Source organism: Mesoplodon mirus (genome assembly GCF_964341445.2).
Source record: "Mesoplodon mirus genome assembly, chromosome: 10".
Taxonomy (NCBI): domain Eukaryota; kingdom Metazoa; phylum Chordata; class Mammalia; order Artiodactyla; family Ziphiidae; genus Mesoplodon; species Mesoplodon mirus.
In genome coordinates this window covers 10244704-10270897 of record NC_138986.1, presented here as the reverse complement: position 1 = coordinate 10270897, position 26194 = coordinate 10244704, and the positions used below count along the sequence as shown (strand labels likewise).

The window sequence follows — 26194 nt, the reverse complement described above, 5'->3', positions numbered from 1 at the left end:
AATAATTTGTGGATTTTCTAACTTATCTAAATAAATGCCTAAGACTAAGACATTCGATGAATTTATGGATTATTGAAAACTCATTTTTCACTCACACCATTGCTCTTAGGCATTATGCAGGTATTTAAGTTTACTAAAGAAATGACCAGTGAAATCCTTGCTGCTTGCATTGCAGAGCTGCACTATCTAATCACACTCTGGTTTGGATACTATCATAGATAAGATGTTCAGTGATTTCCATAGATATGGAGCCCACTGTGCAAGCCACCATTGCCATGTCTTAACAAAATCATGTTTGTCTTTTACCATGGCAGAAGAAAAGATCCTGACCAGTACTTTGTGTTTTAGAAATGAAAGGAATAGCTTCTCCTATGGAAAGAAGTTACAGTGTTCTTAACAGGGACTGGCAGAATATAAGAAATATATCATCCAGGGCTTCCCTGGTGGCGCAGTGGTTAAGAATCTGCCTGCCAACGCAGGGGACACGGGTTCAAGCCCTGGTCCAGGAAGATCCCACATGCCGCGGAGCAACTAAGCCCATGTGCCACAACTACTGAGCCCGTGCACCACAACTACTGAGCCCACGTGCCACAACTACTGAAGCCCACATGCCTAGAGCCCATGCTCGGCAACAGGAGAAGCCACCGCAATGAGAAGCCCACGCACCACAACGAAGAGTAGCCCCCGCGCACCGCAACTAGAGAAAGTCCGCGCACAGCAACGAAGACCCAATGCAGCAGAAAATAAAAATAAATAAGAATTAGAAAAAAAAAAAAGAAAAGAAATATATCATACAGAAAATCTGTAAAGTCAGACTGTGGGAGAGAGTCTCATCTTCTGCTTGAGAGAGAGCTGACTTCCATAACATGAAGTATGAGGATATATTAGAAAAAAGCAACCCAGTGTCTTAGTTTGGGATGCGCAGAACTGAGTAATAGAGGGAAGTGCAGAATGAAAGGTGGGCAGGGCTGTGATGTGTTGGTGATTTGGTAGCAGTAGTTTCGACAATGTGTTGTTTTTTATTTTTAAACTCCTCACTAAAGTTAGTGACACCACCAAGAATTCCTGAAGAGCAGAAGAATAATTCAGTTGCTAATTGCTAAAAACTATGTAATATATATTGATTTCTGTAGCAGCGTTCCAGGGGAAGAGCTTAGTCCCAGTAGAATTATTCGCAGAGTGACTGGAAACAGTCCTCGTTTCTTCTCAATATTCGACAATGGCCACAGCTGCCCTACGTGTTCTAACAAGCCTGTCTTACCCTTGTTAGTTTCAAGATATTTATGAATAGGATCCAAGACTTTTTGTCACTGAACACCTCACGATCCCCACATACCCTAAAGACCCTTACTGAGGAGGATTGGCCAACATAATCCTTCAGGTTTCTATGATTCAATGTGTCGTTTCACGTTAATTTTAAGAAGCCAATCCTCTTGAACTACTCATGGAGGAATATCATTTAGGACATTGCCTTGTATATGGGAAGTACAGAGTGGTTTTTTATGTCATTTTTTACATTCAAGTAAAACCATCCCCAATTTATACAAGAACTTGATAAGACACATAAATATGCATTCCAGATGTTGCTCTTTTATCCACTTTTGCCCAATGTCAGCTAATGTAGTAAAATTGGAGGGGGAGAATGGATTCCTGGGGATAAATTTGAGATCAACTAGTGTCTGTCATTAAAACTCCAGATTTGCCATGTTGATTAGTTATATCACTATTCCATCTTGGATAACTAAATCCATCTTAGGTGGGTTGTTTTTTTTGTTTGTTTGTTTGTTTGTTTTAGCTACAACAGTGTGAAGGGAAGAAATGCTTTTTCTCTGGCCAGTACAACTTTTGAAAAATGGGATTTCTGGGTATTTTTGTCTGTTAGTATTATTTAGAGATAGCACAGTGTTACTTTTAAAAGAGTGAATGATTTGTTTGCTAGAGGCTGTTGTAGTTCAAAGTTAGTGTGTTTGTTCTTATTGAGTTTCTATAGTTGTATGCTGTAGTAATTTAGAAAGGAATTAACCTAGGGAAATTTTAGTCTAAGTAAATGATTAATGTAGAAATCCTACTCATCTCATGTTTATTCTCTGCTACCCCAACACAACAGTGGTGGAGTATAACTTAAACATGATTACATCTGATCAATAGTTCTGATTTGTTTATTTGTTTTGGTCTGGCCAAAAAAAGTTGGAAGAATAAAACTACAAGGAACCACTTCTCTAAAAATATATCTGCTAAATGCACTTGCCATTTAAGTCTTAGACCTGCATTTGCATTAAGTGCTGGGGAATCCAGTGCATCCTATACTAGATCTAATTTGAAGAGGACATAAATCAGATTCTGTTCCTGACATTTATTTATAGAGGCCTCTTTACTACGTATGGAGAGTGTACCAGCCTTTTAAGTCATTGCTGTTGTTACTAAATACCATTCGATATTTACTGACTTTTTGAGCAGGTGTTCCTGAATGTTTTTTTAATGATATTACTGTTTAGAATAGGGGTCAGCAACTACCACCTTTGGGCCAAATCCAGCTCGCCACCTGTTTTTGTATGTAAAGATTTATTTATGCTCCTCTGTTTATATGTTGTCTATGGCTGCTTTTGTACTACAACAGCTGAGTTGCATAGCTGAGACAGAGAACATACAGCCTGCAAAACCTAGAATTTATACTATCTGGCAATCTACAGGAAAAAGTTTGCCTATTCCTGATCTAGAATAATAAGATAAAACTACATGATTACTGATAGCTTATAAAGATCTAATTAACTGTTAGTCTGCACTTGGTTTCTGGAGTAATCAACCACACATTTATTTATTCAACAGATATTTATTGAATGCTTACTATATATCTGGTTCAGGGGATATAGTAGGGAAAAGATAGAACTCTCCATACTCGTGGAATTTACATTCTGGTGAGATGAGACAAACAATACAGAGAAGTAAAATAAGAACTATGGGGATTGTCAAGACTGTGTTGCCTGTAAGAAACAGGACTTAGCACTTGTGAGTACTGACTGCCCCACCATCTTGGTCTATGAAGTATATGAAGCTGTAATATATTCATGTCTCAGTCCATCCACTGTAACTTACACATTACTAGATGTGTGCTAATTTACCAAAAGTATACATATTAGCCTGTTTTCCCAATTTGTTACATACTAAAATCGTAATGTTTTGTTCATAAAATTGTTTAATTGATGATTATCTTGATTCAGTTCTTAAAAGCTATTTTTAATTAGAAAAATCAAAACCTATCCTAGTATTAAAATTCTAAGGAAAAAATATTAGCAAAGAAAATACAGTAGTACATTAGGAAAATAATGCCCCATGACTAAATGAGATTTGTTCCAGGAATGCAAGGTTGGGTCAATATTAACAACTCCATTAATATGATATGCCATATAAACAAATATAAAGAAAAATATTATTTCTTTTAATAAAATTCAATACCCAATCATGATAAAAAACACTCAAGGAAATAGCAATTGAAGGACATTTTCTCAACATGGTAAAATGCACATGCCTTAGTTTTAAAGCCAATATCTTATGTAGTGAGGGGAATCATTACAGACATTTCCACTAAGATAGAAACAAGGCAACGATGACCACTGTCTCCACAGCTATTCAACAGTGTTCTAGAGACATTAGCCAGTGCAGTTAGACAAGAGAACTCAAAAGCATAAGAATGAGCATAGAAGAAGTAAAACTGTCTTCTATATAGATGATACAATAGTAAACCTAGAAAACCCCAGAGAATCAATGATAAATTAACTCAAACTATTAAAGAATTCAGTGCAGTAGCAGGATATAAAGTTAACATACAAAAAGCAGTAGCCTATACACAAGCAATAAACAGAAGACCTACTGGTAGGAAAAAAAAAATCCTATTTGTAATAGCAACAAAGAAGGTGAAATGCACAGGAATAAATTTAACATAAAATGTGCTGCAAAACTTCTGTGTACCTGAAAGAAACTAAAGAAGACTTAAACAAATGAAAGCCGTCTCCTGTTCTTGAATACAATGAGCCCAGCAGTCATCAGTTCTCCTTATGTTAATTTATAATATTGGTGTAATCCCAGTAAACATATCAGCAAGTTATTTTATATAGTTAGATAGGTTGATACTAAACTTCAGATAGAAAAAACGAACATGCTAAAAAAACATTGAAAAAGGAAAAGCAGGGATGGGAGTTGGGGGAGGACCAGCCTCACTAGATATTAAAACATGCTGTAAGAGTAGACTTTAAAAGGTTCTCATCACAAAAGATAAAATTAGATCCATATCTCTTACCACACAAACAAAAAAATTCCCAGTAGATTAAGATGAAAACACATGTGTACGTGAAAAAAACTGAGTTCCTCTTTAACTTTGGTGCAGAGAAAAGCTTTCTCACTATGACTTAGAACCCAAAGACAATAAAAATAAAAATGGATGAGGCACTTCCCTGGTGGCGCAATGGTTAAGAATCCTCCTGCCAATGCAGGGGACACGGGTTCGAGCCCTGGTCCAGGAAGATCCCACATGCCGCGGAGCAACTAAGCCCGTGAGCCACAACTGCTGAGCCCGCGTGCCTAGAGCCCGTGCTCCACAACAAGAGAGGCCGCCGCAGTGAGAAGCCCGCACCCCGCAACAAAGAGTAGTCCCTGCTCGCCACAGCTAAAGAAAGCCCACATGCGGCAACGAAGACCCAGTGCAGCCAAAGATAAATAAATTAATTTTAAAAAAAAGAGGAAGGACATAAATTATTTTTTAAAAAAAGGATGAGTTTGATTACCTTTTTAAAAATTGCTTTATAAAAGATACCATAAACAAAAGACAGCTGACAGACTCGGAGACAATATTCACAACTTATACCACAGACAAAGGGCTAACACTAACATCCCTGATATATAAAGAACTATTAAAAATTTCAGGACAAAGGACTAAAAACCCAGGTAGAAAAATGGGGGGAAGACAGGAACAACAGATTCACAAAATATAAAAATAGCGCCCAAACCTGAAAAAATGGTCAAACTCAGAATTAGAGAAATGCAGATTCAAAAATCTCAGATACCATTTCTCACATAAAGACTGGCAAATATTTTTTAAATGACAGCATATTCTGTTAGCGAAGTTATGGAGAGACAGGCCCTTCAGACATTGCTGGTGAGAATGTAAGTCTTTTTGTACATAGGTACATATGTCTTTCTATATAACTGACTCTTCGAACCATAGAAATATTTCACAGACCAACAAATAGCAAAACAATTAAAGCGTCATGGAGGGAAATTTGAAAATACATAACGTCTTGACCCAGCAATCCCTCTACAAGGAATTTGCTCTAAAGATAGGCCTCCAACAGTACAGAAATGCATATGCAAAAGACTGGAAACAACCTAAATGCCTATACATAGGAAAGTGGTTGAGTAAACTATGGAACACTCACAAAAAGGAGAGCTATATACCTATTTTTTAAATAAGGAAAATGCTATAAATTGATAGGAAGTATTCTCGGGACATGCTGTTAAGTGAAAAAGCAAAGCTTGAAAGATAACCTAGGATGTGCAACTTTTCACATAAGGAAGAAGATAATATAAGGGGATATACAGCTGTCTTCTCATTTATGCAAAAAAATATGTGAAAGATAAAGATAAACCAAAAACTAAAGGGATTGGTTATTTATAGAGGGCAGATGGGAAAAGGGGTAGGAAGAAGGAGAAATGGGAAGAAGGTAGCAGGGATGAGGAGGGAGTGACTCCTGGGCATATGTCTTTTTGTGTAGCTCTGACGCTTAGAACCGTAGAAGTATTTCACATACCCCCCAAATTTGAAAACAGCTAAAACCAATCAGTATGCAAAGGGAACTCAAAATGAAATACAAGCCCTAACAAATGACTCGGTGTTTTTCATAAGGATATAGTCTAGTAATTCTGAAATTACTTTGTGTAGATAACAGAATTGAACAATATATAAATTGATTTAGATAATGAGAACTGCTTTTCTTAATGTTGGAGAAAGAACTTATAAATAAGGACAGGGAGAAGGGTAAAATGTACCCTCTAGGGCTTCCCTGGTGGCGCAGTGGTTGAGAGTCCGCCTGCCGATGCAGGGGACACGGGTCCATGCCCCGGTCCGGGAAGATCCCACATGCCGCGGAGCGGCTGGGCCCGTGAGCCATGGCCGCTGAGCCTGCGCGTCCGGAGCCTGTGCTCCGCAACAGGAGAGGCCACAGCAGTGAGAGGCCCGCGTACCGCAAAAATAAAAAAACCAAAAAAATGTACCCTCTAGTTTTGGATTGGAGTTAGAGGTATTTGCATAAACTCATGATTACATACACACACAAATACTAAGATACAGAGTATATATGTATGCATTAGTGTACATACATATTTCCTACCTCTGTTCACTGAGAGGGCCTAGAAGCAATAAGTCCCCGGGAATAATGCGCAGACCCAATGCCCAGATCTTAGTCTCTGAACACCATCCTCCAATAAAAAAGAGATGAGCCTGGAACATCTTGTGATTCCAAAAATAAGGATTTGAAAAAAATAAAATAAGAATTTGGAACAATCTGAGCAACAAAATAATGGCAAGGTTGGATTTTAATCCACAAGTGTGTGAGTTTTCTGTTCTGTATGACAACTTATCACAAATTTTGCAGCTTAAAACAGCACACATTTATTATCTCACATTTTCTCTCGCCAGGAGTCCAGTCACAGCCTCACTGGGTCCTCTTATCAGGGTCACAAGGCTGTAGTCAGAGTGTTGGATGGTCTCGTTTTCATCTGGAGACTCAACTAGGGAATAGTCTGCTTCCAGTCTCATTCAGATTGTTAGAAGAATTCATGTCCAGTGGTTGTAGAAGTGAGGCCCTCAGGTTCCAGAGGCTGCCTGTCCTGGCCATGTGGCTCAGTTCCCATCATAGAAGCTCACTTCTTCAAAGCCGTCAGGAGCGTCCTTCAGCTCAGAGAAGCCCTAAGTCCTCTTTTAACATGAGGCCTACGCAGGGTTATCTCCCTCTTGATTTTTTCAAAGTCAACTGCTTAGGGACTTTAATTACATCTGTAAAATCCCTTTAACTTTGCCATATAAAATAATTTTAGGAATGATAGCCCATTGCTTTTGTTATATTCTTTGGCTAGAAGCCAAGTCACAGGTTCTGCCCTCAGTGAAGAGGTGGAGATTACAGAAGAGTGTGACTCACTGGAAGTCATTCTGTCGTGTGTCTACCACATTGAGTCTGCATGGATACAAACAGTCTAATAAATACATAAACAAGTAGAGAAGGAGAGATAGTTCTTCCTTGTAATAGATTCCCATTAACAAATGTGGAAGGAAAGAGGGAAATAAAGAATCACCAGTTAGCAAACACCACTGTAATAAATGTTGCAGACAAGATTCTTTAATGGATGCTAAAATTAGTGGATGCAAGTTTGAGGAGACACAGGATTTGCATAGTCTCAAATACCTCCTAAGATACTTATCAATTACCAAGGGCAGAATAGTAACTTTTTATTGGAGCTTGGTGGACAACAGCTTTGCCTAGTAATCAAGGTAAAGGTTACCACAATGAAACATCAATGTCATGAACCCCTTGGGTAGAATGAGCTGGGAAGGGCATGACACTTTTGTGGTACCGAAATGTGTTACCTCGTTTCAATCATGACACAATAACAGACTAAGCCAAATTGAAGAACATTCTACAAAATGACTGATCAGTACTCTTCAAAAGCATCAAGGTCATAAAATATAAGGAAAGACTGATTAGACTAAAGGAGACTAAGGAGAAATAACAACTAAATGCGATATGAGACCCTAGAATGGAAAAAGAGACGTTAAGTGGAAAAGTTGGTGAAATTCAAATATCTTTAATTAATAATCTTATACCATCTTGTTCCTCTTGATAATTATATAAAGGTTCTATAAGATATGAACACTAGGGGAGGTGGATTAAGGAATATAAGACAGCTCCTTGTATAGCTTTATAACTTTTCTCTGAGTCTATAATTCATTAAACATAGAGCTCTTTTGTAAAAAAAATTATAGTATAGACTTGTGCTTACAGTTTTATGTCAGCAAAAGTAGAAACTCAGGTGACTTATTGATGTTTCATTTCTTAGTTTGTTGCACCAAAATTTAGGACAATATTGTGTACATAGTCACTGAAGAATGAATACATCAGTGTGAAGTGGTGGAATTTATTCTATCTCACAGGATAGTTTTTTTCCAGTTCTTTTCCCCCCATTGTGCTTACATCATTATAGACACAGACTGAGGGGGAAATGGGGCTTTCTTTATTTTTTATTTTATTTATTTGTTTATTTTTTGCGGTACGCGGGCCTCTCACTGCTGTGGCCTCTCCCATTGCGGAGCGCAGGCTCAGCGGCCATGGCTCACGGGCCCAGCCGCTCCGCAGCACGTGGGATCTTCCCGGACCGGGGCACGAACCCGTGTCCCCTGCATCGGCAGGCGGACTGTCAACCACTGTGCTACCAGGGAAGCCCGGGGCTTTCTTTAAAAACTCAGTTTTAATGTTAAAGCCTTCTTGTGAATTTGGTTTATTTACTGTATATGGCAACCTTCTCTTTTAAAATAATTACCAAAAGGTTTTACTTACATCAAACGTGTCGTATAAAAATCCATGGTTTTGGAGGTGTTCCGTCAATTCAGTTGGTTCCGAGCGCTCTACATTTTCTTCTTTATATGGACAGTGGACCGAAGTGAGCCTTCTGTATTATGTTTCTCGACATGTTTTCTGATTCGTTATCTGCTGTGACAGTGCTTATGCCTGTGCTAACGGTGGCTGAAGTTATTTCCTAGTAACTGTGCAACTCCTGACGGAGAGCTGGGGTTGAAGGCAAATGGAGAACGGTAAACAGTTTGGGCAAGGCTGGCTTTACCATGAAAAGGCTCGTGTGTGTCTCCGTAAAGGGTGGATTTAGTAAGTGAGTAGATAGCTCATTGCCGTAGAGATATCTCTCTTAGAATTGCACCAGATAACCAGTAGGGCAGCTTGGATGTGGACGTACTTTATGAATTCATGAGAGTTCTTACAGCCTTTTTTATTTTTACTTGAAATACTGTGTACAAGAGCAGTGCCTGGGGCCTGCATAGTGTAAGTAGTGGCGTCCAGTATTAACGTAGAATTACTGTTTGTTTTCACTGTCATGAGTCTATGAATCCAGTCTGTCATGCAGAAACAATCATTATAATGTAAGCGCTTACTGTCTTACTGCAGCTGACTCCCCGGTGACATTTTAGAAAGTCAGTATTTGGCTGCAGAGTGCTTTAAGTTTCTAAATGGACTGGAGCTTGGGGGCCTTAGGGTATTTCATAGGAACCACATGACCCTTGAGTGGACACACAGCAACTTTTGTGTATCTGTAGTCAAGCTGATGGCAGTGTTTACCCTTGAAGTTGTTTTCACCCAAAATGTAAGTGTTTTTTGCTTTATATTTAATTATTTGGTACTAATACTGATTTATTACAGATGTCTAAGAGTAAATGATGAATGGTTACACAAATTCTTTTCTGTTTGTCTAGGTCTTTTATCATCTAGTTGTGGCTCTAACTCCTACTGGTTTCACGGCACATTTTTCAGTGTCTATAAGTTCAGCTCTTGATTTTCACTTTATCTGACAATGACAGTGGCAGTTGTACCCAGCAGCATTCAAATACATTCATAAGTTTTACATTCTTTTCTAAAAGTCCCAAAAACAGCTTGAGAATTTTTTATAGTTGTATTTTAATAACTCTTTATACCTATTATCTAGATAGAAAATCATCTTCCTGCTTCTCTGGCTGTCACAGATACAGCTGTTATTAGAGTTAGCAATGAGGGGTGGTCCTCAGAGACCATTCTCTTCCTGGTCTGTACTCAGGCTGCCTGGCCTAATAGAGACGCCATCAGGTAAAAACACAGGAAGGGGTTGTCTTTTGTGTAAAACACCAGGCTCTGCATCACGACCTTTGCTGAGGTGAATTGGTGGTAATCTTCAATACATTAATTTCCCTCTCTACTCAATAACTGTGATTCCTCTTAGCAATATACAGAACTATGCAAGAAGTGGGTCCTATGGTGTCAGAGCAGTTCACTTGATCTAGCATGATCACAGACTACCATATCAGAGGGCTATGTAGGGATATATATATGCAGGTATATATGGATATGTATGTATATGTGTGTGTGTCTGTGTCTGTGTGTGTGTGTATTTCTGTCTTCCCAATTTATTTTAGCAAAGGGGGAGGTTAGAAGATAAAAACAGCATGATCCTCATATACTTTGTGTATCTGTAGCCATGTTGATGGCAGTGTTTACCCTTCAAGTTGTCACCCAGAATGTAGGTGTTTTTTACTTTATATTTATTTATTTGGTACTAATACTAATTTACTACAGATGTCCAAGAGTAAATGAATGGTTAAACAGTGCTTTGAGGATTATGTTAAATTCAACCATCATTTTTATTCTATAATACTTTTAGTCTCAGAAATGTATCTAAACTTCTGAGGCAGAAAGTGAGTTGATATTGTCACGTGGCTCTGATGATTCTTAAATTTCAAAATCCTGTCTCTAGCCTTCACATGATTCACTGTCTCTCTTTAATTAATAAAATAGTAAATATCTTTTGCTTTAATTCATATTCTCAGATTAAGGGCCATTAAATAACAAAGATTTATTAAATATTTGTTATGCTATTGGAGGGATTAAAGGAGTAAAAGACATGATTCCTGGCTCGAGGAGCTTACGTTATAATTTGAAAAGACAAACAGCAAAAATTAAATAAATGGAAATCAAATAGATGGTAAATATTGCCGTATTAGCAATAAAGATCAAAAGAGATACAGAATAATATTTCTTCTTTAGTGATAATGTACACTATATTTTATAGTAGTGTGTTTTTTTATTGAGATTTTCCTCTAAGTTTTTGTTAAATCTCTGACTTATTATAAAGCTTTTTTAGAAGTCGCTTGATATTACTATATTGAATAAATATTACCAATGAAACATTGTTGGCCTCTATTCATGCCTTCCCACTTAGAGACTAGTCTAAACTCAGGAGGATGAGTTTAATTCATCAGTCTTGGATTTTGTTAAATGCATTGTCGAAGTGTGTGTCAGGAGATTTCAGCTACAGATTGACTTGTCTGTGAATTTAGGAACTCATACAGTAAGAAACTGAACTTTTCAGGAGGTAATTCGATAAATATGTTTATGCCTGTTTCCTCATTGTTTTACCAAAAAATGTCTAAAAATATCACTCTTTGAGCTATATATTTTTCTTTGTGAAGCCATACTTTTGTGAACATGAAGATTAAATTTAACCGTGTCTTGGTTTTGCACAATTGCAACGTTAATGCAGAGGGTTCCCTATCCCCACTTCCCCTCCTGTGTTTTACAGGCAGTCAGATGCCTCCTCAGCCACCTGGGAGCCAGTCAGAATCCAGTTCTCATCCTGCCTTGAGCCAGTCACCAATGCCACAGGAAAGAGGTTGGTCTTCAATTCATATCTTACATACCTTTGTGTTTTGAGTATATAAGGCTTATATGAATTTGCTTACCTATGCACCTCCTTATAAATAATTTTTTAAAGGATATTATGTTTCCTTATCAGATGAAAGTAATAAATAAGAACCTACATGTAACAATAAATATTGAAAAGAAGGATGCTTTCTTGCAGATTGGGTGGTTTTACCAAAGTGCAGTTCAAGACCCAAAGAATATATATGTCCACATAGAACCATGAAGTATACTTTATACATGACTATAGTCTGATATTTGATCTAGCTGTGTAAAAATGACTGTTAATGATTCAATTTGGATATTGGTCCTAATGAGGTAAAAAAGTATTGTTAAGTATGTGTGTCTGTTCAGCTGGTTTGATCAGTTACTTGTCCCATGATATTTAACAGTAAAATTTTAAACACATAGTAACACCTTGTACTGTAGGATTATAGGATCTTAGAACTGGAGCTGACCTGAAAGATTATAGAGTCTGTTCACCTCAATTTATGAATAAAGGATATGAGGACCGCAGAGGTTCTGTATGACCTTCCCATTCTCAGAAGCACGTTAGTGCCAGAGCCAGAGAAAGGAATGTGAGCTATTCCTGAAGCCCTTGAACAATCAGGTTGTCCCACATCTGCAAACTCTTTGACCTCTCACTCAGTTCTGCGTGTTGACCCCCGTATGTTATTGCCTTGATTGAAGCCTTAGACCTTCCTTTGTTTGCTGCTGTGTTCTCTCTCCCCTTCAGAAGGAGAGCTACTTTTGTTGATGGTGGAGGTGGTGATTTTAATCCAGATTAGTGTCGACTGGGCCTTACAAGCCTGCTGCACCATCTAGTGCTTTGCCAAGTGGCTTCCCACTGCCTGGGGGTCAAGGCCCATCTGCCCCACCCCGTGGAGACGTCACTTTCCTTCACTCCCACCCAGAAAACAGACATTGCTGGCTTGGTAGCTGATACTTAAAGGCTCCTGACCCGTAATGTTTATAATTATTACTGTATGGGTTGTAAAGATGATGATTTGTTTCTAATTAGAATTATAAGTATAAAGTTTCAGTTATTTTACATATTAAAAACTCAGCAATGTGTTATTTAGAAAGTAATACCAGTGAAAAGATGAATTAGCCTTATCTGTATATCATTCGTGTTAAAATGAATGTTTAGTAAGAATAAAATGAAATGTTAATTTCTAATACCTTTACATATTTAACTTTTTTATTATAATTTAATGTATAATTAATACTTTAATTCCCTTATCAAAATACTACAGTATGTCTTAATAATGGAATAGTTCATGGTTTTTAAACTTCAGGGTGCACAAGAATCATCTGGAGAATTTGTCACGCTAGATTTTTAGGCCACACCCCCAGGTTTCTGATGCGGTAGGTTTGAGGTGTGGAGTGCTCACGATCTGCATTTCTGACAAGTTCCCAGGTATTGCTGATGCAGCTGATCTGAGGACCGTACTTGGGCGACCCCTGCCTTATAACAACGCTATAATATGTTTTAATAGTTGTGTGATGTGTGTATTTGTTTCTCTAAACTTTCCACTGTGGCCTCCTATAAATCAGTCTTGCATCTCCCATCCTCTCTTATCAATTGCTTGTTCTGTGTTAACTCCTCACATGGCTCTGGTTGTCTGGAAGACATTACAGACATTCATGGGGAGAGCACTGAAGCCAAGCCAGGGGGAATTCCCCCCAAACTCCTTTTCTTGGCCGTGGGTTATACCTCCCTTGTGTGGCTCGGTCAAGGAAGTGAAGAAAAAAGGGTAAAAGAAATTATCCTACACTGCAAGCCCACTCAGGCCAGACCCAGAGCTAAAATGAAGATTTTTGTTATTTAATCTTCACCATATCCCTGAAACATCATTCCTGCTGCGAGAATTCTGCTAATTTTGCAAGGATCAAAAGATAAGAGGCACCTTATTTGGAAGTCCTACAGTTCTAACCTTTACTGCTAAGAACTAAAAAGAGGGCCCCCTCCACATCCTCCAGTGTCTTCCCAACCCCTTCCTCCTGACAAATGTTTAAGGAATCTTAAAATGTAGAAAACCAAATATGAAGGACGAGATGACAGGAAATGTAGTTAAATCAAACTTTTAACTTCATACATTTGCAAGGCAAAATTGAGGACGTTCCTCTGGTGTCACTGTATGGAAACCACTATGTTGATATGTTTGGGGTTTTTCCCCCCTCTTATGTATAGTGTGGTTTTGGTAACTAGTAGTGGATACGTAACAATCTGGCTAATATAATGACCATTTCCTTCAAGTAGCAAAAATGAGTTTTATGATTTGCTAAATCTGAATTGATTTTTATGAACGTATTCCTCAAACCTCCCCTGAGACTGTGCTGTACGCGCCACGTGCATTCCTTGTGTGCCTTTTGTTGGTTGGACAACCCCTGAGAAGGAAAACTTATTTTAAAATGACTGTTGGATGATGCTTTCCCATGCGTGAGTTAAATTTCCTCTAAAATTGGGTAGCAAGTACTCTTTTAAAAAACGGCTTTGTTATTTGTTAAAATCTAGGAAGGAACGTTAGCTCCTACCTAATAACACTTGATCAGATGGCAAGTGACATGAATATTTTAATGATTTGATACAATAATGAAAACCTTTTCCTTGTTTTACCATCATTTGGTATGTACCAACAGTATATATAGTGCAAAATAAATCTAAGAAAACCGTTGCTAGAAAATTCCCCAGTGCTGATTCCCATGTATTGAAAAGTAAATTAACTTCATTTATACCTTTACAGTTTGTATATCTGCCCCCCCTTATTTAAGGAAGTAATGAAAGAAGCAGAGAGGGAAAAAAAATACATTGGTGAGTTAGCATCTTATTTTAAAAAATGTATTCTTTCTCAGAAACCATGGACCTTGATAGACAAGATAAGAATATAGCTTCTGCACTGCTGAGTGCTAAAATAACCAAGTTAAACACTTCCTTTTACACTTACTTTGTTTTAACAAGTAAGATTATAAGAGAGTAAGATTCCACAATTATACACATTTTCTCTAATGTACCCACAGGAGATAGCTTTTCTTTAATGGTAGAGAATCTAGAAACACACTTGCCCAGAGACAACTGCACAAAATAGGAGATGCAGCCTACTTTCCTTGGAGGTGCAGTTTTCTGGGTCGTCTCCAAAGTCCTCGTGGGGGACAGCAGTGCTGACAAACGGCCCCGGAGCTAGGTTCCTGCAGGCTCAGGAAGCTGATCTCTTGCTCTGCTGTGGTTCCTTCGTGTTTGGTCTTTGTATCCCCATTCAGGAAGAACATTTATTAATAAACTACATACCCTGTTTAGGAGAATTTTGCAAATCTGAGGCTGTCCTGGGGTCTGAAGAGCACTGGCAACAGCAAGGCCATACCGTCTTCCCGAGGTTGAGCACAGAGTCCGTGCCCTGTCCAGATCCCAGGCCCTGCAGTGCCCACCCCCGTCTTCAGTTCAGTACCCTCTTCACCTGGTGGTTCTGGTGTCGAGTATGTCAAAGGACGTCAGTCACAGATTCATTTCCCCACATTGTACGTAGGTGAAAATAACTGAGTTTCTGTAGTTTTCTGTTCTCCATCTATGGAGGTATATGTGGATATGGCCATCATAAGTTACAAAAAGGAGGGAGACACTTGGGATGTTTGTTGGCCGCTTTATTCTTCTGTAGTATTGTCACTACATTTCGTGTACTTTCCCATACAAAACTTGATTTAGTACTCTCCTGTTTGCATATTATGTGGTGCTTCTTACTAACTGAATAAGGAAAATTAGTTCAGATTCTTTGGTTTTAACTTCTTCATTACTGATATAAGTTTGGGTTTGCTTTTTATTTATTTATTTATTTATTTTTGGCTGTGTTGGGTCTTCATTTCTGTGTGAGGGCTTTCTCTAGTTGTGGCAAGTGGGGGCCACTCTTCATCGCAGCGCACGGGCCTCTCACTGTTGCGGCCTCTCTTGTTGTGGAGCACAGGCTCCGGATGCACAGGCTCAGCGGCCATGGCTTACTAGGCCCAGCCGCTCCGTGGCATGTGGGATCCTCCCAGACCAGGGCTCGAACCCGTGTCCCCTGCATTAGCAGGCAGATTCTCAACCACTGCACCACCAGGGAAGCCCCTGGGTTTGCTTTTTTTTAAAAGGTCAAAACTTCAGTTTAGTATTCTGTAACACATTTGCCATTGGTTTTTATTTTAAACCACATCTTTTCTCTGTAGACCTCATATAACAACATACAGAATTGCTATTAAAGCATCTCATGCAGAAAATCAAATACAGTACTGTGAATTATATGAACTAAGGCAATGGAGGAACGGTTAAGATAACCCTAAAATACTGAAATATATTTTACAAGAAAATTGTAGCTAACAAGTTTAGATTAGCTTTATCCTTCTTATTCTTTAGCATATGTATCTTAAAATTTGAAAAGAGCAATAGGAAATGGCTTAATAGTGGGTTGTCCTGTTTTCCAGGAGGACTTGGAGGGAGTGTGGAATAGTCGTCTGAGTAGATAAATAAGCATAATTATTATTAACATCAAAATGATCACATTTTCTGTTTTGTTTTTTTGCGGTACGCGGGCCTCTCACTGTTGTGGCCTCTCCCGTTGCGGAGCACAGGCTCCGGACGCGCAGGCTCAGCGGCCACGGCTCACGGGCCCAGCCGCTCCGCGGCATGCGGGATCTTCCCGGACCGGGGCACAAACCCGTGTCCCCTGCATCGGCAGGCGGACTCTCAACCACTGCGCCACCAGGGAAGCCCAATGATCACATTTTTAACCCCTGTAAGATGTTAAGCTTCATGAAACTAGCAAATGCCCTTCTAGTTTATTGGATTAGCAATTAGGTGAAAATGTTTCCAGAAGGCTTATTTATGTGGACAGATGTAGAGAGGTTCAGAATTAATTTTTTGAAAAGCTTTTAATTGAATTCCCTTTTAATTTTCACAGTGGTGTCTAGTTAAATATTCATTTGAATGCTAGTGGTTTTCTGAAGGTCTGAACTAGATCTGGATTCTCAAAATCAACATAGGTTATTTAACCCTTTTCATCTAGTGTGCCAGCAGGGATTTCCTTAGTGTAATCCCATAGTATTTGAATAATTAGAAGGTAGTAATGAGGATTTAATTAGTCCTTGAGATACGCTGAAAGCAGAACCACTAAGAACTTTCCCTTTTGGACGTGGATTGCAAGCAGAACTGATGCTGCTACCGGACTGTGATGTGCTAGAAAATGTATTCTATCACTGGAGGCACTTCTTTGGCACCATTCCGTGACCGTCAGATCTGTACGGAGGGCATCCTGGGTGAAATCTTCCAGAATTACTGAGTTCCCCAACCCCCAACCTTTATTCTTGTCCAGCCACATGACAACCTTTTCTTCCTCTCAACTGTTTAAACAGAGTTGTAGTCAAAGTATACAGGCTTCCTGTAGCTAATTGAGAACCAACTGTTACTGTATCGGTGGTGCCCAAATTAGACAAGCTAGACAAGTTGTGTATTTACTCTATAGTTGCAGGACAAGGAAAAAATAACAAAATTTTGCAGTTTCACATATCTCAAGTATTTAATCCAGCCAGGCTTAGTCCTTGACAGCTGTATGTCAAGTGAATCACAAAATTCTCATCTTTGGAATCTGATATCCACAGTGATCTTTATCAGTAGCTCCAGTTTTATAAATACAAACAGTGCCATTATCCAGAAAAAGTGTGTAGCAGATGGGGTGAGCTCAGGCATTTAGATGTTCTTTTTGTGTGCTACCATGAGAAGGTGAATCAGAATCTGTGTACTTCAAAAGTATAAGGTTTCAAACTTATTAGATTGATTGAATAGAATATGTTTTCATTATTCTTATATATTTTTATCCTGTTATTAATCCCAAATGTTAACTGCCTTGGCGTAATTTTATTCCCTCTTTAATGAGGTATGTTAGCTTCTTTTCAGCATCTGAATAGAATTCCTTATTAAATTTCTAGGCACATTCTTTTTGCTGAGGGCAAATCTCTCTCTTACTTTTTAATGCCAAGGGCAAGAAAGAGATCTCTTAAAATAAATCCAGTGTCTTACTGTAGCTTAGACTGAACTCTTGAGGGCCAGAACTGAATCTTGTTTATGCTCTGCATCCCTGTGTCTACAACAGCACCTCCCATATAATAGATGTTTAGCAAAGATTGAGCTGGACAGCAGAAAGTAATTCAGCCTTCACAGCCATTCAGAAGTGTCAGATCTTTTCAGAGCACAGAACAACCAAAGAACAAAAGACTTCTTGTTCTGAAATTAAGAAAGCTTACCATATTGATATGTCTTCATTCAGTTTTCCCATTATAGGTCATTTGCCGTAGCGTAGAGTGTTTCTCTCTCTTGCACCAGATTAAAGCTACCACTTCCGTCTTCCATTCTTCCCAGGCATATTTCTACAACCATACAGACCCGATGTCAGTCTGAGCTGGGGTGCTCGCACCTGGAGCTTTGCACTAAGTGAATTGTCCAGGGGCCAGCCATGCTCTTTATAACCGAGGAATATTTCGATGGAAATAAGTAAAACTTTGGAAAAAATGTTAATGCTACTAGCTTATTTCCTAGTGATATCTACACCAAAAACCAGTTTTGAAATTTTAAAAATTATTTTTCATCATCTTAATTGACCTAACTCAATTGTTGAGAACAGATTAGCCAGTAAGTATAGAAATGAAGGAGGCCACCGAGATAATTGTTAAGGACTTGGAAGTAGGATTTTTTTTTTTTTCTGTTTCTGCAAACTACAGAAATTATTTTGTTGCTCTTTCTTTGAGATTCTCAGGTTTAAGTATGACAGTCAATCTGCAGATGCTGAGATGTTTCACAGGGTAGGTATACTGGTTGTCCAAAAATGATCTCCTAATCTACCTTTCTAATTGCTCATGCATGTAAAGGTGTTCTTATCGTTTATATTATGAGCACACTAAATACAAAAAGATGCTGCCTTTCAGGACAAGGGTATTGTCAAAGAGAAAATAGATGTCTTTCCTCGAGCGTCGTCGCGTAAACATAGGAGATCAATGTGTGAAGGCATTAATGATAGTCTGCCTCCACCCCCAGATGCAATTAATTTAGCCTCTGCTCTTAATTGAGGATCCTTTTTTATAATCAGTGACAGATGAAAATAAACTCAAATGGGAGGTACTATACAAGAGAGAATATCTACAAAGCTGTTTCTAATTTCTTCAGCCCCAGAACTCTACCTCTGGGCTGGATTGTGGACCAAGCCAAACTAGTCAGTAATGAAGGGAATAACAGTATAGGAATTGTATTAGGGTTAGTGTTGAATTCCTAGTAAGTCTACTATCCAGAGATCTGTTCACCAAAGTGCTCAGAAAACAAGTATCACGTACAATAAAAGTCGATTTATATTCATTGAAGAATCATCAGTCTCCATTTCAGAATATTTTAAAAGAAGCAAAGTTTTGTTACTTTTGTATGTGCAGTAATTTTTTTTAATTGCCAGTTAAAGCTTGCTTTTAATAGTTAACACTCATTTGTAATTGGCTCATTATTCTTCAGTGAAAGTATTTGAGAACATCTGGATCTTAGGTAAATTCAGCATTGTGTATTGCGTGCACTTATTTCTAAGAACGTGTTTTCTCCTGTGCTTTTTGGGTCTGTTACCTCAGTGAAAGACTGCTGTCTGCCTCGTTTCTCAAGCCAGAAAGCTAGAAGGCATCCTTGATGTCTTTTTCTCTCCCATCTGCCCTACCCTAGTCATCCCATTCTGTGACCTCCACCCCTGGGTTGTTTGTCACAGGTCCCCCTTTCTTGACTTTCACTGTCACGACCCCTGCCCAGGCCACCGAGGCATCCTCAGCACCTCCCAACCACTCTTCCTGTCTCAGCTTTGCTCCCTTCCATTCACTTCCATACTGCATCCAGAATGGTCTTTCCAGAAGGCTGGTGAGATCATGTCATTCCCTTCATAAAAGCCTTGAAGAGCTTGCCTTTGCCTTCGGAGAACGGCTTTGCTGATGCACTTGGTTCCTAGGCCCCTTCTCATCCCTCTCAGCCTCCCTTTCTGGTCTCGCTCCCATCACACCACTGCCTCACAGTCTCCGGCTACACGGAGTCCCTTCTGGGATCTTCACGTAAGCTCCTCTCCGACCCTTTTGCCACCCACCCACTCCTCAGCCCCCACCCCACCCCATCCCTTGCCCATCTTTACTAACCCTTCATGTCCTCCGAACAGCCTGGCACCTGTTAGGTCCCTGAGTCCAGTCCGTGTTTACTGAGAGAACAAAGAAGGAAGCATGACTTGCTCTGGTGCTGCCCCACAGGCCGGGCACCATCCCACCCAGGCTGGCGGTACTCGGGACCCCTTGCTGGGGTTACCAGTGGAGTTCTCTCCCAGCGAGAGCTCTGTGAGGACCAGGACCATGTGGCCCTGTTCAGTGTCATAGGCCCAGTGCCTCTTACAGTACCTTCTTTTCCTCATCTTAATCTTTAGGCAGTTTGGAACCAAAACATTTGCGTTTAGGTGCAGACTTAGCACTAACTGGTTTTGTGACCTTGGACAGTTAATTAAATCTCTGCTTCCTCATTTGTAAAATGGGGATCAGAGCATCCTGTAGATATGTTATATGGATCAAATGCAACCTTGTATCCAAAAGTTACATATTGCAAAGCACTGTGCAAATATTTGTAATAAGCATCAGGCACAGGTGACTCAGGTGAGACCTGGGTTGAAAGCCTTAAAAGGTGGTTTCTTTGCTTCTTCCAGCACATAGTGACACATACAATTGGCTTTGCCCTCAGCACTGAAGCGGACTTTTGCAGCTAAAACTCCAAAGAATTGTACAAGGAAAGGCCGGATATTTTGCCCCCATCTACCATCTGGGTAATTAGTCTGATCCGTCCCCTGACTCTCATTTTCCTGAGGATGGATGATGTCAGTAGCCGAGAGGGCTTTGTGGGCGTGGATGGGGAGAACTTAGATGCTGTCGTCTGTGCCTCCGAATATAGGGCGCTGTGGTGGCAGGGAAGGAAGAGGGAGCGATTCTGCCAGTTAACCTGAGAGCACAGCTGGGAGAGCACTGGGGGGCCCGGGTTACAGCCTTGAATGGGTCATTAGTTTCTGTCTTCCTCAGAGCGGTTCATGTTGTGAAGAGAAGCAGGCAGGCAAATAAACACTGAAGATATTAAAATGTAACAAGAATATTCTTTAAAATCTATTTTTCTCTCCAAATGGGAGTCTGACACCTATTTGCGATGAGAAATCACTGTGTTTATAGTCGGAGGCTCCCTGCTAAGGCGGTACAGCGTGTGACCATTATTTCACACATGTGGAGAAACATCGTTTATTGAACTGCCTTGAAGAAACAAGGCAGTTATTCTGTGAATTTTTAACAGATGCCAACATGACAATAAATCGTCCACGTGCCAAAGGAAAAAACGCGCCTTGCTTTGTGGTGGCTTATGGGACCCTGGGTGTTTTGTGGGTGTCCTGACGGCGCTGGAGCTCTGCCAGCCGAAGAGGCACCTCTGACGAAGGCATCACATTTGCATGCAGTTGGTACTGCGCTCGCTTGCTGTCCTGCGGTAGCCTGAGCACTCTGGCTCTTTCTTTGCTGTGCTGTCTTTCGTGGGTGGCATGAACCATGGTGTGGGCCTTGTGCTTAACGTTGCTTTTTCTAACAGGATTTAAGGTCTCCAGTGATTACGTTGCAGAGTTGGTTGTCTTTCACGAAGAGGGAAAGGATATACAGTTGGAGGCTCAGGTCCATGTTAAAATGCCTTCCAGTTTAATTTTCTGAAATTCCCTGTGTTTGCTCCATTATTTATTTGACCTTCTTTCTAAATCAGTTTTGTAACACCCTTCAACTTAGGGATGCATTTTCATTGGATGGTCCTTTAACCCATCAGTGACTCTTCTGGAGTTGTGATAACCTGTCATTGCTTATTTGGATTCATGGAGCTTTCCTCTGTATTTTTCCATGTAGCATCTCCTCCAGATATGCCTTAAGGCCTGAGTTATAATTTCATTCTATTTTTGAGCATTTTTAAAGTACTTCTAAAGATAAGCTGTATCTCTGTCTTTCCAGTGAAGAGTTTTTCTTCATTCATACTGCGTAAAAGCATTCTGTATTCATTTCATCCCTTATGTGGAAAATGTGATTTGTTTATAATGACTACATAAATCAGTTGCTTGAAAAAAATTTTTTGATCTGCTAAGGTTTAGATAGTCACAGTGGATTTTTCTTTTCTCTAAGAATTTTCTTTTTTTCAAATAAGAGAGTCATATAGCCTTTTTTAAACTATTAAGGGGAAAAATACCCACTTAATAAACCACAAATAGTATGGTGTTGAAGAAAATATTTAAAAGGTCTTGAAAACTCACTTATCTGATAATAATATAGATAGACATTTTAGAAATGCCAATTCTCTGTTAGGCCAGTCTGCTAAGATTTCAAGATAGCAATGTGTTTTCTTAAAAACACATTAAGAAAAAGAAAAGCGTCTTTGGCTTAATTAGTCTTTAATACTGGCCTCTGTATAAAGATTGAAGTAGCATCTTCCCTAGACTTCACATGACTTATACCACCATGCAATATTTAGAATAGATTGTCTGTCTAGGACTTTTCCATTGATTAATAATATAAATATTTGTAGGGGAATGACCCTAATGAAAACCATTCTCAACCTGCAGACTGAATGACTCCAGATGAGGTCCTGCCTTCAGCTATTGGATACATGGAGAATGACATTCAGAAAATTATCAAACCGTGGGGACTTCCCTGGTGGTCCAGTGGTTAAGACTCCGTGCTTCCAGCGTAGGGAGCGCGGGTTTGATCCCTGGTCAGGGAATGAGGATCCCACATGCTGTGGCACAGCCAGAAAGTTAAAAAAAAAAAATTATCAAGTTGTAATTAAATATCTTAAGTGAACCCATGTGCCTTTGGAATAAACTTTAGGACAAGTTGTAAGCCTCTTACTAGGTGGTGGAAACGAGCCTGGCCAAGATGGGGCCTTTATCACATGAGCTCCAGAGCTCCTTGACAAGCCCCCAGCAGAAGAGCAGTATGCCCTGATGCTTGGGCGAGGTCTCGGGGGTTTTCCTTTATAACCAGAAAGAGAATAGTCTTATTTCAGACTCTGGTCTCCCTTCAAACCCCACAAAAAACCCTAATGGATTGATTCATCCTTGCATAAATGTTTATCAAGCTAGTGATCGTCATACGTGCTCGTGATCCAGTAACAAACAAAAATCAGGATCCTTGCTCTTTATACTGAGTCTGTTTAGGCACTTGATAGGACTCATATCTATTTCTGTGTATCTGTCTACCTTTCTTCTCTTCCTTCTCCCCGCTCCTTCTGCTCCCCAGTCCCACTCTCCCTCTCTTAATAGGCAAACTCCGGGGACTCTGCAGGATTGGGAAGGATGTGCACTGAGTCTTAGGCCGCTCAGAGCTAAGCAGTACTAGAGTTGTTGGTTAAGTGGCCTGAAACTGACAAGCTTCAGTTCTCTGAGCCAAGTAACATGGGCAGCCAGTTATTTCTGGAACTAGCTGTCAGGGAAAGGACCCTGGTTTCTGGATAGTCCGCTGAGTGAGGAAGGCTACCCATCAGCTATAACTGGCTCTGGTGGAGGAGGTGCAGAGCTGGCAGGCCAGCAAAGTGACACAGAGCTGTGTGCTACCTGGGGAAAGGCACCAAGCCCTTTGCCAGGAGGCCACAGGGTGTGGCATTTATCACTCGGTGAATTCAGCACGGTCCAGGGATGTGCGGCGCTTCCTGACTTTGCCGCAGTGAACGGTTTGAACGGGAGCCTGGCAAGCGAGGCTGGTTTGAAAGCTTGGAGTCATTCAGATGGGAAATAAATGGTGGGTTGTATTAAAAATAATACGAATAATAATACCTGTCCCTTACTGCGCCTCTGCTCTGTGTGCAGGCACTGAGCTGTACGCTTTACACAGCGTTTTCTCATTTACTCTTATGAGGTGGGCTCCGTCGTCATCCACCTTTCTCAGAGAAGGAAACGGAGGCCTCACTGTTAACTAACGTGCCTGAAGTCACCTAACCGTAAGCGGTGAAGCTAAAATTTGAATTTGCAGTGACCGTGGAGACGGACAGAGCGAATGCACATGGCAGATATTTAGGTGATAGAAAAAATGATGCTTCTGGCCCACTAGGCCACTAGCTGTCAGTGGTTCTTGTTTTGAGGCAGGGGGGATCTCTCTCCTTCTTTTCTTTGCTTTTTAAATTAATTTATTTTATTTATTTACTTTTGTCTGCATTGGGTCTTCGTTGCTGCGCGCAGGCTTTGTCTAGTTGCGGCGAGCGGGGGCTGCTCTTCATTGTGGTGCGCAGGCTTCTCGTTGCGGTGGCTTCTCTTGTTGTGGAGCACGGGCTCTAGGCGCATGGGCTTCAGTAGTTGTGGCTCGCGGGCTCAGTAGTTGTGGCTCGCGGGCTCAGTAGCTGTGGCTCATGGGCTCTAGAGCGCAGGCTCAGTAGCTGTGGCTCACGGGCTCTAGAGCGCAGGCTCAGTAGCTGTGGCGCACGGGCTTAGTTGCTCCGCGGCATGTGGGATCTTCCCGAACCAGGGCTCGAACCCCTGTCCCCGGCATTGGCAGGCGGATTCTTAACCACTGCGCCACCAGGGAAGCCCTCAGTTGTTCTTTTTTTGAATAGCGGTCCTCCTTTCCCCAGAAATGATTACTTGAATATACTCACTCTGAAACAAGGAGCCAGACCATCACAGTTATTAAGCTGTTTTCCCAAAGTAACAGTAAATGGTTTCTGAATGAAGATGTTTTCTTATTCATTAAAAACCTGTACTATTTGGTTCCAGTTCTCTGCCAGTCACTTTGCATGGTCCTGAGGAGACAGATACGAAGAGAGTGTGTTTTTTAAAGCCTCAGTGCTCACAATCTGGGGGGAGATAGTCACCCCAGCAAATAACGATGGCAGTGTGACAACGGTTCTGTCTCAGCTAACGTACAGCATATGAAAGTATCTGCTTTTCTGGAAGGCCAGGGAACGCCGTGGAAGCAGCAGGAGACAGGGCCAGGAAGGGTAGGAGCACGTCAGTGTCGTGGAGGCAGACGGCTCTCTGGGCACACTGTGAACCAGTGTTCGGTAGAGGACGCAATCTAGCATGCTGTTTCCAAACTGCGCCGCTCAGTCGTGCGTTTGTTCACTGAAAAAAATATATAAAATATCAGAGAGCATTGCACATAATCAGGGTAGAAATTGTTTTGTGAAGAGTACAGTGTGTGTGTGGATACTGAATGTGAATATATAAACACGTGCATACTCACATACACACATTGAATCATGGTATACAATATATTTCTTTACTATGGATTGTGGTTAAAAATGTTTCAAAGTGGTTTCAGCAAATTAACCTCTGTGAGCCTCAGTGTCTTCATAGTTGTTTTGAAGTTTAAAAGGACAAGTAATGAACAAAGCCATTAGCACATAATATCTGCTCATTAAATGTCAACTGTTGTTATTAGATCAGTGAATAGCCCATTAGCAGGGACATGAGAGGTAGTCAATAAATAATTGTTAAGTGAGTGAGTGTGTGAAGATTTACAGGTCGAAAGCAACCTGGTGCCTGCAGGGAGGTAAAAGTGGGAGTGGTCGAATCAGAGTGGGGTCGCCATGATGACCATGTAGCCATGATGGGGCTGGAGAAATAGGTCAGGTCACATTTTGAAGAGACTTGATTGCTGGGCTGATAAGTTTGGCTTCATTCTGTTAAGCAATCAAGAGTCATTGCCTAGTTTTTTTGAACAAACACTGTTGAACATCCCTGGAGAGATGAGAAAGGTCAGAATTCAGAGCATAAATTGGAGGCCCTGCCTTGGATGCAAGCAAGAGATTTCCTTCTGAAAGTAGGAAAATCCATAAAGATGGGACATGGATGTCAGTGTCCGTAGGTGCGAGGGCAGGCCGTTGTAGAGGGGTGATGCTGCCTTTTCCTGTGGTTTCTTTACATTTAGCAGCAGAATTAGGGGAAGGCTTCAAGAAAGGGATTGTAAATGCTAAACTAACCATTCACAAGACCTGACCAAACAAAAGGGTGCCCAGTGACCACTAGGATTCAGCTGAATGCAGGAACTTTGGCTTCCAAGACTATATGTTGTGACATCCACTTCACCAGTCAGACATAGTCTTAGTCTTATTCGGATCTAGTTTGATTTACCTGCATCCTACCTTCAGCTAAGGTCTCAGCTTAAATAGGACTTCTTTGGGGAAACTTCATTGTCCCTAGTCTAAATTGGGTCCTCCTCTTATACCCTCAGAGTTCCTGTACTTCTGTTTTTTTATACTCATACTTAACTTTTAGTTGTTTATTAGATGGCTGTCTCTGCCACTAGAATGTGAGGTCCACGAGGGCAGACACTGTTTTGCTCATGGTTTACATCCTCAGCACCTAGGATGCTGCCTGGAATCTCGTTCGGTTGCTCTGTGACTTTAGTTTATCATTTTTCCCTATTTGATAGGTTTTCTTTTCTTTCTTTTTTTTTAAGATTTTTCTTTTTGATGAGGACCATTTTTTAAGTCTTTATTGAATTTGTTACAATATTGCTTCTGTTTTATATTTTGGTTTTTTGGCCACGAGGCATGTGGGATCTTAGCTTCTCAACCAGGGATCGAACCTGCACCCCCTGCATTAGAAGGCGAAGTCTTAACCACTGGACTACCAGGGAAGTCCCCAGGTTTTATTTTCTATGCAACTAAACTG

The 26194-nt window shown here is 40.4% G+C and overlaps 1 protein-coding gene across 7 annotated transcripts in view; it reads left to right on the top strand.

Annotated features, from left to right (window-relative positions):
- ARID1B (AT-rich interaction domain 1B) overlaps positions 1–26194 on the top strand; it is a 416950-nt gene that overhangs the window by 310409 nt on the left and 80347 nt on the right. For all 7 annotated transcript variants that reach the window (XM_082633300.1, XM_082633303.1, XM_082633305.1 and 4 more), the window contains one exon: positions 11383–11472. In XM_082633300.1, coding sequence (XP_082489426.1) covers positions 11383–11472 — 90 coding nt within the window. The remainder of the gene's footprint in view (positions 1–11382; positions 11473–26194) is intronic.